The 13,002-nt window shown below is 40.9% G+C and overlaps 1 protein-coding gene across 1 annotated transcript in view; it reads left to right on the top strand.

The window, feature by feature from the left end:
- ppp2r5a (protein phosphatase 2, regulatory subunit B', alpha isoform) overlaps positions 1 to 7,209 on the top strand; it is a 27,399-nt gene extending 20,190 nt beyond the window's left edge. Inside the window, exons 6-13 of the mRNA XM_016246956.1 lie at positions 186 to 245; positions 429 to 537; positions 1,978 to 2,031; positions 3,934 to 3,984; positions 4,139 to 4,258; positions 5,266 to 5,393; positions 5,627 to 5,728; positions 5,804 to 7,209. Of these exons, the coding sequence (XP_016102442.1) occupies positions 186 to 245; positions 429 to 537; positions 1,978 to 2,031; positions 3,934 to 3,984; positions 4,139 to 4,258; positions 5,266 to 5,393; positions 5,627 to 5,728; positions 5,804 to 6,014 (835 nt within the window). The 3' untranslated portion in view covers positions 6,015 to 7,209. The remainder of the gene's footprint in view (positions 1 to 185; positions 246 to 428; positions 538 to 1,977; positions 2,032 to 3,933; positions 3,985 to 4,138; positions 4,259 to 5,265; positions 5,394 to 5,626; positions 5,729 to 5,803) is intronic.
- The last annotated feature ends 5,793 nt before the right edge of the window (positions 7,210 to 13,002 follow it).

Below are 13,002 nucleotides of genomic sequence, written 5' to 3'. Positions count from 1 at the left end.
TATATATATTATATATATTTCTGACTGTCTTATGAATTTCGAATAATGTACAGAGAACTTTTGGAATGTGGATTGTGCATTTAGTTAAAAAAAAAAACTTAAGTTTATATATTGTAATTATATTATGTTTGTATTGTATCATTATATTTTATGTGGAATGTAAACCATTCATATAATTTTCCCAGATACATCTATGAAACTGAGCACTTTAATGGAGTTGCTGAACTCCTTGAGATTCTGGGCAGGTGAGTCTTTTCTTTCATGTTCTGTTCACAGAGATCATTTAATGGAGTTAGTGCTTTTGAAAGCGTAGCGTCAGAATGCATGCTGGGTAAAAGATTATTTGGCAGCTGGTGTTGGTGTTGGCTGGCTGTAGTCACCTAATGTTAAAACAGTCATCAGTTGTGTTGCTGTCTTTATAATCACAGCATCATCAATGGCTTTGCTCTGCCGCTGAAGGCTGAACACAAGCAGTTCCTCATGAAGATCCTCATTCCCATGCACACTGCCAAAGGACTCGCACTGTTCCACGCACAGGTAACCCGTAAAGCCTGCTCTATCATATCTGATGCGCTAGTTTTTAAAAGATCAACGCTGAAATACCTATCTGCTAAAACAATCTGCTATAACCAAGTGCCTTCTGTCATCTGAATGATAGTTTATACTTTTTTAGTAAGTTAAAGGCCTTTAGTATAATAGTTAAACTGTCCACCTTCATTGGTCTTTTTGCTGTGAAATCCCTACTGATTTTTAAAAAGTAAACCTAAGAATAACTTCTGTATTGATAGTAATATTTCAAGATCTAAAACTTTCTGAAGTATGATGATGTATCCATACATCATTTAAAAAGGGGAAAATAATATATAGTATTAAATATGATACATCAGGCTTTTGAGGAAGGTTTATTTGTACATCTCTCAGTCATCTTTGTATTGCACTGCATTCGGCTATTATTAGGAGATATGGATATGTATATGCATTTTATGTAAGTAGTCTGCCATGCTGTTATTAAAGAGTTATCAAACTTTCATTTTTTTCTGACTATATGAATATCAGCAACTGCACCAAATTTCATATTTTTGTTATTCTGTGCAGTTTTCTGAATGACAGATGTGTCAAATATGATACTTAACAAAAACACATATGTTAACTTTCCATTTATCATATGTGTTCTTTCTGATACAGTTGCAGGAAAAATGTATGTGAACCCTTTGAATTGACCAGAAATTGTTCATAAAAGACCAATGACTTTTAAAATCTGAACAGATTTTAAACATTAGGCATCGCACACTGAACACAACAAACTCACGCTTGACAAATGAAAGCAATACGTGTTTTAAAATTGGCTCAAAATATCAAGCATGTTTTATATCCTCTGACTCAATGGAATCATAATGTAAAGCTAAACAATCAAACTTTGTTTCCATCATAGTCTACGCAATTTTCAGCAAAATCTGCAGCCTGGCCCTGCTTTTGCTGAAACAAATAAAACCCAAACAGTGATGGATTTTAATGTGTCAGGGTTTGTGAGTTGATCTAAAAAGCTGCAATATATATATATATATATATATATATATATATATATACATACATATCTTTTTTTTTTACTTAAGTGAGTGGAATTCACTGTAGTAAATATGCCACTCTGGTACAGTATATATCTGTACATGTGCATTTGTTGCTGCCGTAAAGCAATCCACACTTTTTGTGGATTTTTTTTTTTTAAGGACATTCAAGGTAAAATCCACATCACATTTCTCCCTCTGCAACTGTATTTAGTTTTTTGCACATCTTACAGTTTTACAGTCATGAAAAATGTTATAGGCAGAGAAATTCATCTGGTGATAATAAATTAATCTTTTTTCCTATTCATAAGCATGGTAAGAAAACATTTTTGTAGGTTGATTATGTTTGCACAAACCATCTCTTGTTTAGTATCTACTGTTCACATCCACTCTTCACCTGGTTGTGTTTCAGCTGGCCTACTGTGTGGTTCAGTTCATAGAAAAGGACCCGACCCTCACTGAAGTGGTACTGCTCACCTCACCTCACCCTCACACCATCCCATTTCAGTCTATTTGAGCCACCAACACACTTTTATTTTTACAGCTACACTCTGAAAGTTAGAATTGGTTTTGGGAAATGGAATTATTTTAATTATATTTAAATACAATTACATGAATTTCTGTTAGTAGTAGTAGTTGAAATGTGTACTTTCTGCAGACAAGTGCCTTTAACAGAATTGCAAAAAAGAATGCCTTATTAAAAGTTCCACCACATGATTTTGGTAGAACAAATATACTGTATAGTCTTGTCCAGAATAGTTGTTAATGGTCCTGATGGCTGGTAGGGTTTTACCCAGAAGGTCAAGGTTTAGCTGGTCCAGCTCACATAACTACAAAAAGCAAACTTTGAGGTCCTGTGAAGTGTGCATTTGTAGAATGCATAAAAATGTGTGTACTCTTTATCGGTCAGTTTAACTGTTTAACAGTCACACTCTCAGAAATAAAGGTACAAAATCGGTCTCTTTTCAAAAGGTACATGTTTGTCCACAAGTCCATTTTGGTACCTTATAGGTACATATTAGTACATAAAGTGTATATATTAGAATTAATAGGTACAACAGTGTACCTTTTGAAAATGTACTGCCCTAGTGACAGCTTTTGTACCTTTATTTCTGAGAATGCAGTTCAAATATCAGACAGGCACATGTGTATATACTGTATATGTGACCCTGGGCCACAAAACCAGTCATAAGTGCCACAAGTATATTTGTAGCAATAGCCAACAATAGGTCAGACCAACAGTATGGTCAAAATTATCGATTTTTCATTTCTGGCAAAAATCATTAGGATATTAAGTAAAAATCATGTTCCGTGTAGATATTTTGTAAATGTACTACCCTAAATGTTTTAAAACTTAATTTGTGATTAGTAATATGCATTGCTAAGAACTTTATTTGGACAACTTTAAAGGCGATTTTCCTCAATGTTTAGATTTTTTTTGCACCCTCAGATTCCATATTTTCAAATAGTTGTATCTCGGGCCAAATATAGTCCTATCCTAACAAACCATACATCACTGGAAAGTTTATTTATTATAAATCTCAATAAAAAAAGACCCTTATGACTGGTTTTGTGGTACAGGGTCACATATGTATTTGTAAATACAGTATGTGTTCTAATTTGACTTCCAGTGCACTTATTACAGAGAAAATTCCTCTGGAGTAACTTCAAGTTAAGTGCCTTTGTCAAGGCCACAATGGTGAATGTTAAACCCCTCCAGCAGCAATTTATGAACTTATAAACTATACCAGATATTAAAGCACTAGGCTGTGGCACCATGAGAGCAGGTACTCATGCCACACTTCCTCAGACATCAGAGTGTGAAGATGCAGAGGGGCTTCTGGAGGTTTGGCTTGGTGTTGGGTTTTCAAGCCGCTTTCGCTGGCCATCTGTGTATTTCTGATAATACGGCGGCTGCTGGGTTTGGTTGCACAGTCATGTGTGAACAGGGACTTCATTCTGAGGACGTGCTGCCAAGCGCAGGGAAGCCCAGAGTTCACCGTGAGCTCATTACCACTGCTGTTCGCCCGTGAGCAGGAATTAACTCATGGATTCACACAGGCATGTATCCCCCCAGTTAGAGGGCGATGGTGTTGGAGGCAGAGCTATAAATTATATGGTACGATGAATGATATTTCATATTTCTGGGTTTGGAGAGTGAAAGTAAATAGCAGAGGAAAGGGCACAGCTGGACTTGATGAGATGTCCATCTGACGCAATAAAAATAGCACAGCACCTGCACCAGCGTGGTTTATCTGTCAAGTACTTAAAGTAGACAAAATATTCTGTGATAATTCTAGGATATATTTTTCAAGGTCATTAGAATTGCATAATTTATCAAAAATGTATCTTTTCTGTTTCCTCTTAGGTGGTTCGTGGCCTTCTTAAATTTTGGCCTAAGACGTGTAGTCAGAAAGAGGTAAACTGATCATTTATGGGCCAGTCATTACAAAAAGTAATGAGTGCATTATGAGTGGCAATATAACGGCTGTTCTCTTTTTTCTACTTTTTACTACTTTATTTGCAGACTGAAGTGTCTGATGAGTTTCTGTGTTCTGTCTCTGCTCTGTTAGGTCATGTTTCTAGGGGAAATTGAAGAGATCCTGGACGTGATCGAACCTACGCAGTTCAAGAAGATTCAGGAGCCTTTATTTAAGCAAATCTCTAAATGTGTATCCAGCCCTCATTTTCAGGTAGAGTGTAGTGTTAGTATGTGATCAGAGTCTGTCCGCTTTAATCACAGCTTGTAGGGAAACAGCAGCTGATTACAAATGCAGTTTTACTATGGAATCAAATCCATGCCACATACAGCAGATTTCATAAATAAATAGATAATTGCTAAATAAAATAAAATGTTGAAAACAATTGTGCTGCTTAATATTTACAGGATTCTTTGAAAGGAAAGTTCAAAGTACAGCATTTATTTGAAATAGAAATCATTTGTAACATTATAAATGTTACTTTTACTGTGACTTTTAATAAATTAAAGTGCCCCTATCATGATTTTCGAAAATTTCCTTTCATGCAGTGTGTAACACAGCTCTGCGTGATTGAAAACATCATACAAAGTTTTAAATCTGAAAGTCCACCGTGTATAAAGTTATTGTCTCTCAAAAGAAAGAGTCGACTCTGAATCATTGAAACGAGTCATTTTTAAAACGAATCCCAAGCCGTTTCATCATGTTGAGGTCAACATGAAACATTAGCATATTGCCCGCCCACTTGTTGGTCTTTTCACGTTGGTCTGAATGAAAATGCAAATTCATTCTTTGCCACTAGATGCCTCTTTTGGAGCGGTAAAATAGCTGTTTCCTTTGTACACAAAGCAGCACTGCGCTCACAAACGCTGCTTTATCAGGCATTACAGGCTCTTGATGAAATTAAAATGAGACCAATCGGACCAATCACCGCAGATTAGAGTCACGCAAAGGAGGGGTTTGGAAAAATTAATCGTTGAGCTAATCGTTTGGGAGTCGTTGAGCAAGTAAGATAAAAATAAATGCATATTATAAGAGTGTTTTTTGACATTGCATGCATATCAACCTGTTGTTGGGGACTCCCAAAACCGAAATATGAACCTTTCATTACCCATAATAGGGGCACTTTAAATGTGTCTTTGCTGAATAAAAGTGTTAATTTCCAAAGCTGATGCCAAACTTTTAAACGGTAGTGTACGTTTCATTCTCTCTGATATTTGCAGGTAGCAGAACGAGCACTGTACTACTGGAACAATGAATACATTTTGAGTCTAATCGAGGAGAATAATGCCAAAATCCTTCCCATCATGTTTGGAAACTTATACCGGATCTCCAAAGAACACTGGAACCCGTATGTTGTGGATTTTTCATTTGATCATTGCCACATTTTATTAAAGGAATCATTCATTACCTTCATTCCAAACCCATACTGACTGACTTTTTCTGTCAAACAGAAAAATAGAAATTTTAATGAATGTACTAGTTGCTCTTTAAATGCAGTTTGGTGAATGGTTGAAACAATAAAAAAAAAAATTAAACCCATTGAAGAAATGACATGCAGTAAGTGTCTTTTAATTGTCTCAGGACGATCGTGGCCCTGGTGTACAATGTATTAAAAACACTGATGGAGATGAACAGCAAACTGTTTGATGAACTGACGGCTTCATACAAATGTGACAGACAGCGGTAAGATCACGTCTTTACTCTTCTCATTTAGTTTAAAATGACACTGCTCATGATTGCCATCACTTCTGTCTTCAGAGAGAAGAAGAAAGAGCAGGAACGTGAGGAACTGTGGAGGAAGCTGGATGAACTCCGACTTCAGGAGACATCAGCCATCCAGAATAACAGGCATGAGATCCAGTTCACGTACAGCAACAACAATAACAACAACAATAACCTTCACGATAAGGATGAAAACCCAGCAGCAGCCATTACTGACAGAATTGAGAGCAACACCTGGGCCAAGTGACACTGCCCTCTTTCTTCTTTCCTCAGTGTTTTGCGGGTTTACAGATGTAAACCAATGTAGAGAGCAGTAAGGATATGGACCTTCAGAAATAATCATTTTTAAGGAAGATTTTATTTTATTTTTTCCCCAAAAATCTATGTAAAACTAAATCAAAATGCTATTTTCTCCTGCTAAAGGATAATATATTTTCTGTATGTAAATCTATTTTGGATGTAAAGTGTGGTTATAGTAAGTTATGGAAGTGCGATCACATTTGCTCTTCGGTGAATTTTCACTAGTGAAATTCAGAAATTCAGAAGTTTTAATATAGTACTTTTGTTATATTATTAGGGAATATATCTTGAAAGGATTTATTTTTAACTATTCTTGTTCAATTTGGCTTCTAGTTTTTACTAGAAAACACGACAAAAATACTGACAAAAGAAATATTTTTGGCGGTGAGGGCTATATTAAGACACATGAGCAAGCTTTAAAAATGAAATGTCTGTTTAAAAAAAGCAAACACTACCTTGAGTTTGAAATGTATTTTACCATAAATGTGACCTAAGCTGAATATTAACATTTGATGCCTAAAGTTCACATGATACGTAAATTATATTCCATGGAAGTGTCAGAAATTAGCCTTAGAAATGCAAAAAGTGAAGCACAAAGGTAGTGAACCTGGTCAGAAAGCCCTGTCCAAGATGAAAACGTTTTTTTTTCTTCTCATAATACCAGCCTTGCATTATAAATGCAACATCTTTAAATATTATATTTTATTAAAAACGCATTGCTTTCTGTATAATTTGGATCCACTATGCATTTCGCAGGTTGGGATTAAATCAAATAGATCATTCTTAGACGTAACTCAGGGATAACTAATGCTCCCCACATGTTATAGAACGGTGACAAAGGGTTTTTGTTGTTGTTTATTTTCTCAAAAATAGAAAAAAAATGTAATATGTTTAAATAACCAATATTATAAATGAGACTCACTGACATTCCATTCAACATTCTATTGTTTTGCTTCAACCAAAAATGGTCTCATCGTTATGCAGTTATGTTTTCATGAGATTTCCTGTGAGAATGTGTAAAATAACCTTGTTGTTATGTGCTATCCTGCATTAAAATGCCAGGCTGATGTTTATTTTTTCCCCATGTCATATTAGTGTTCTGTATGCGTAGGATAACTGCAAGACCCAAGACGTGTCACTCTTATAGTTTTGAATGGGGAAAAATCATAGACTGTATACAAACATGGACGTAGTGTCCGTGACGTCACCCGTAGGTTTCTGAAGAGCGTTTTTGAAGCTCAAAGTGGGCGGAGCCGGCCGTCGCCATCTTGGCAGCGTGTCACTCCCGGATAATCGAAAATGGGCAAAGAGGCGGGAGCTGGTTGCTGAAACCATGCCCACCTAGCTCGACGGTGGTGACCGCAGTGGCAATCCACCTGTCACTCAAGTGGCCACGCCCTTAATTATGCAAAACTTTAAGGCTTGATATAATTTAAACGGATGAGTTATAAAAAAATTCATCCCCCTCACAGTTGTCGTGAAGGGCAAAATTAGCTATATAGACCAAAATAATTTTTTGAACCAGGCTGTAAACGTTTTTTTCTGCTGTAAAGTTGGGCATTTTAACATGGGAAGTCTATGGGATTGATTCCCTTTTGCAGCCAGCCTCTAGCGGCCAGTTGACGGATTACAGTTTAAGTCACTTTCGTGTTGGCTTCACGAGAGCGAGCGGGAGGTTGCCGCTTGGGAAAAATGCAACACTCAATATGGCTGAACCTGCCTTCTAAGCAAAATAGCTTGGCGAATCGTTTTGGAGAATTTGATGTTTCCCCATTCAAAGAGATAGGAGCTGCACTTGCATGCCTGAGAGGCGTTTCAAAGATGGCCGCCGAGTTACATGACTTGCCTTAAAGGGTCATGAAACCCCAGACTACTTTTTCTGAGATTTTAGCAGAGATGTTTTTGTGTTGCACATCATAGAAGACAATGTTAGCATCCGATAATTTTAACTGTTGGAGAAAACTGGTTAAATTTAAGCTTTTTTGCGCTATTTTCATCTTCCGGGTTTAAAATCTACATTGTGTTGACGTCACAATTTGTGACGTGGCAATGGACTAATAGTACATCGATGACGCGACTGTGTCTATCAAATTATTCATGAGACTGCGTGTTCTTATCCTATGAGAAGACGCTTCGCTTAATTATTCACGACAGCATGTGTTGATTTGATATGACAGATGTTTCAGACTGTGAGATGACATCGCGCACAATAACTGAGAGAAACGTACATGCATCGAAGAAGTGTGTTTGTTTTTGTTTTGTAATAAGAGTTCGGCACAAATGCGATTCATTCACTTGGTGAGCATAACCGTTTTTACAGCTCTGTGACACAACCCGTCAAAAGGCTTATATAAACGCCACAGAATAAGGTGCAACAGCACGTTCATATATATGTTTTCGATGCAGAGTGCAAATGGCTGTGCATTTATTTGTGTTTTTAACTCGATGGGAGCGAAATGAAACTGTCAGAACGCTAAGCTGTGTGTGTCTCCCCTCTTCCCCCTCCTCCGCTTGAAGGGCAAAATTAGCTATATAGACCAAAATAATTTTTTGAACCAGGCTGTAAACGTTTTTTTCTGCTGTAAAGTTGGGCATTTTAACATGGGAAGTCTATGGGATTGATTCCCTTTTGCAGCCAGCCTCTAGCGGCCAGTTGACGAATTACAGTTTAAGTCACTTTCGTGTTGGCTTCACGAGAGCGAGCGGGAGGTTGCCGCTTGGGAAAAATGCAACACTCAATATGGCTGAACCTGCCTTCTAAGCAAAATAGCTTGGCGAATCGTTTTGGAGAATTTGATGTTTCCCCATTCAAAGAGATAGGAGCTGCACTTGCATGCCTGAGAGGCGTTTCAAAGATGGCCGCCGAGTTACATGACTTGCCTTAAAGGGTCATGAAACCCCAGACTACTTTTTCTGAGATTTTAGCAGAGATGTTTTTGTGTTGCACATCATAGAAGACAATGTTAGCATCCGATAATTTTAACTGTTGGAGAAAACTGGTTAAATTTAAGCTTTTTTGCGCTATTTTCATCTTCCGGGTTTAAAATCTACATTGTGTTGACGTCACAATTTGTGACGTGGCAATGGACTAATAGTACATCGATGACGCGACTGTGTCTATCAAATTATTCATGAGACTGCGTGTTCTTATCCTATGAGAAGACGCTTCGCTTAATTATTCACGACAGCATGTGTTGATTTGATATGACAGATGTTTCAGACTGTGAGATGACATCGCGCACAATAACTGAGAGAAACGTACATGCATCGAAGAAGTGTGTTTGTTTTTGTTTTGTAATAAGAGTTCGGCACAAATGCGATTCATTCACTTGGTGAGCATAACCGTTTTTACAGCTCTGTGACACAACCCGTCAAAAGGCTTATATAAACGCCACAGAATAAGGTGCAACAGCACGTTCATATATATGTTTTCGATGCAGAGTGCAAATGGCTGTGCATTTATTTGTGTTTTTAACTCGATGGGAGCGAAATGAAACTGTCAGAACGCTAAGCTGTGTGTGTCTCCCCTCTTCCCCCTCCTCCGCTCCACTGCGCACCACGCCCACTGTTTTAGCATTTTTTAAAACTGTGGTGAGAACTAACCAGTGCTGAAACGCTCTCGTTTACTCGCGTAACCTCGGTTCCCTGAGATGAGGGAACGAGACATTGCTATGGGAATTACCCTTTCCTCCAAGTACTACTGAAGCCTTATTGAATCACGCCAGTGAAACTGGCCAATGGCGTTCAAGTGCGCGGAATATGAGGGGCTCCCACTCTATATAAAGCAGCGCTTGTACGTCATCTATTCAGAATCTTGACTGAAGCAACTTGGCATTCTAAGATCCTGAGCTAGGCGACACGGCAATAAGAGCAATGTCTCGTTCCCTCATCTCAGGGAACCGAGGTTATGTGAGTAACCGAGAGCGTTCCCTTTCGATTCGGTCACTCTACATTGCTATGGGAATGTATAAAATCCCACCTTGTCACAGTGATGATCCTGGCTCGACTAAGTATGCCAAGTTTCACATACGGAACCGTAATGAGAGCGGCAATGATATTGTCGCTCTTGTTAAACAGCTCAGGTCTACAGGACCTAGTCGAAACCATGTAAAAGTCAAGGGGGGCGCAGCAACTAGACGATGCCACGTCCCACCAGGGGCGGCGTTAACGCCGGTGAAACGGAGAATGTGAAATAGCAGCGTCTCCGGCGCAGGTCTACAGGACCTAGTCGAAACCATGTAAAAGTCAAGGGGGGTGCAGCAACTAGACGATGCCACGTCCCACCAGGGGCGGCGTTAATGCCGGTGAAACGGAGAATGTGAAATAGCAGCGTCTCCGGCGCCATCACATATAGATTAGTAGAAGTTTGTTTAATCTACGACCTAGTCGAAACCACTGAGGCAAGCAGCTCAGATCATAACTGAGGCTGAGTAGGCGCATGCACTGCTCGCACTGACAGCACATGTAAGGCAAGCGACGACACATCTAGGTTATAAAACCTTGCGACAGTGCTGGGTGACGACCAGCCTGCCGCCATGCAAATGTCCTGAATAGATATGCCATTTGCCCAGGGCCACGAGGACGCAAGTCCGCGGGTTGAGTGGCCCCGAACCTCTATAGGACATTTCACACCCTTAGAGCCATAAGCCAAAGCAATTGCATCGACGATCCAGTGTGACAACCTTTGCTTGGACACTGGCAGGCCTTTTGTGCGCTCTCCAAAGCATACAAATAGATGGTCCGAGAGCCTGAACTGTCTACGCGCTCGGTATAGATGCGCACTGCACGTACAGGGCACAGCAAAAGTGTATTAAGCGGCTCTGACCCGGCCAGTGTTTCGGAATGGAAAGCAGATAGTGTTATGACCTGTGCTTTAAATGGAGTCAAAAGCACTTTAGGCACATAAACCTTCCTAGGCTTTAAATTGAGTCTGCAATCACCTGGCCCGAACTCAATACACGAGTCATCAACTGACAGCGCCTGCAGGTCCCCAACTCGTTTAACAGAGGCTAGCGTGAGCAGGAGCGCTGTCTTGAGAGAGAGCGCATGCAAACTCGCTGATTGTATAGGCTTTTTTATTTGCTCTTGAAGGAAGGCAAGAATTATTGGTATTGTGTAGTTGAATGGGTCTTCGACTCGCACCAATTTGTGAAAACTCTCCATTTATGTGTGTAAAGACGTCTAGTGGAAGGAGCCCTAGCCTGGACATGTACTGCCCAGATGTAGAGGAGGTGTCGATCTGCCCACAGAAGAATGTCTCTCGCCAGCCGCAGCAGCGGCCGCGAGCTCACGCCCCCTTGGTGATTTATAAACGCTACCGTCATGCTGTCCGTCCTGATGAGAACGTGATGGTGGAGAATGTCCAGGAGAAAGCACTCGAACGCTAGGTGTACAGCACGGAGCTCCAAACAGTTTATGTGCCACAACTTCTCCGTTTCTGACCGCGTCCCGAAGGCTGGTCGTCGCATTCGGCTCCCCAGCCCGTGCTCGATGCATCTGTTGTAGCAGTCTTTCTCCTGATCACTTGGCCAATAAAAACACCCCGGCGATAAAGAGTCATTGCACCAAGGGGTCAGTGCATCCCAGCAGTCGTTGAAGCTGCGAGAGAGCTGATCAGTTTTTGTGAGCGCTCCTATGACAGACACGCTCGCATATTGATTGAGTTCATTTGAAATTGCATATTCACAGTCAGCCCTAAGCTCTGAAGGTGAGCAAGGATTCTGAGCTTATCGGTGAGCAGCGCGCTCTCTGATTGGGCTAAGACTAGCTAATCGTCGAGATAGTTCAGGTTGCGCATTCCGCTCTGCTTCAGAGGAGAGAGAGCGGCATCCATGCATTTCGTAAACGTATGAGGGGCCAGGGATAAACCGAAGGGTAGGACCGTGAATTGGTACACTATCCCCTCGAATGTAAATCTCAGGAAACGCCTGTGGCGAGGGGCTACCTGAATGTGAAAATAAGCATCCTTTAAATCCACAGAGATAAACCAATCTCTCGGTCTGATGTGTGAGAGGATTTATCTCAGCATAATCATTTTGAACGAGCGCTTCGAAAGCGCGCGATTCAGCGGTCTTAGATCCAAGATTGTGTGGAGTCCGCCGTCTTTGGTACCAGAAAATAGGGACTGTAGAACTGAAGCGTGTAGCGATGGGGGATGGGCGGAGAACAGCGGTCATGGAGCGCACTGGAAGGGGACCTGCAGCAGGGGGGTGAGGAGCGCGTGGGCACTGAGCCGGCGCGGGCTCGTCACCTGACCCTGACAGATCCACATCAGAAGCTCACGCCACTTTCCTCCTTGGCTCGAAAGAGGCTGCAGAGGAAGAGCGCGGCAGGGCTAGTTGGGCGAGTTCATCGCCTTGGACGATGGCCACATGGAGCTTGAGATTCCGGATGCTCATATCTCCGCAGTGGGGGCAGTTCGACCCCCCCAAGCGCCGCCTCTGCGTGGGTACGACCCAGGCAGAAGAAGCACGACTTGTGGCCATCAGAGAGTTTGATTGGCTCTGCGCAGGAGAGGCAATCACGAGCCATCCTTGTTTCCGAAGCTCACCAGAACACAGCAGGGGAAGAGAAGGTGTGTCCGCTGCAGCATGTAGATCACAGTGAGTAGTCTTGTTGATATGCTTCTTGCTTCTCGTAGAAGGCTGAAGAAAAAGATTCTGAATAGATGTGGGAGCCCCTCATATTTCGCGCGCTTGAACGCCATTGGCCAGTTTCACTGGCGTGATTCAATAAGGCTTCAGTAGTATTTGGAGGAAAGGGTAATTCCCATAGCAATGTAGAGTGACCGAATCGAAAGGGAACCGGGGGTCTCATGACCCTTTAAAGAGATTTGGATAACAGTCACTGTCCTTTACTGTTGCCATATAGTCATTACGGAATGCAGACACCAATCATAAAGCAAGTTATCTGAGTGATCCAGCAGGTGATACTTT

This window comes from Sinocyclocheilus grahami, unplaced genomic scaffold (genome assembly GCF_001515645.1).
Source record: "Sinocyclocheilus grahami isolate Dianchi unplaced genomic scaffold, SAMN03320097.WGS_v1.1 scaffold817.1, whole genome shotgun sequence".
NCBI lineage: Eukaryota > Metazoa > Chordata > Actinopteri > Cypriniformes > Cyprinidae > Sinocyclocheilus > Sinocyclocheilus grahami.
This window is presented reverse-complemented; position numbering and strand designations above follow the sequence as displayed.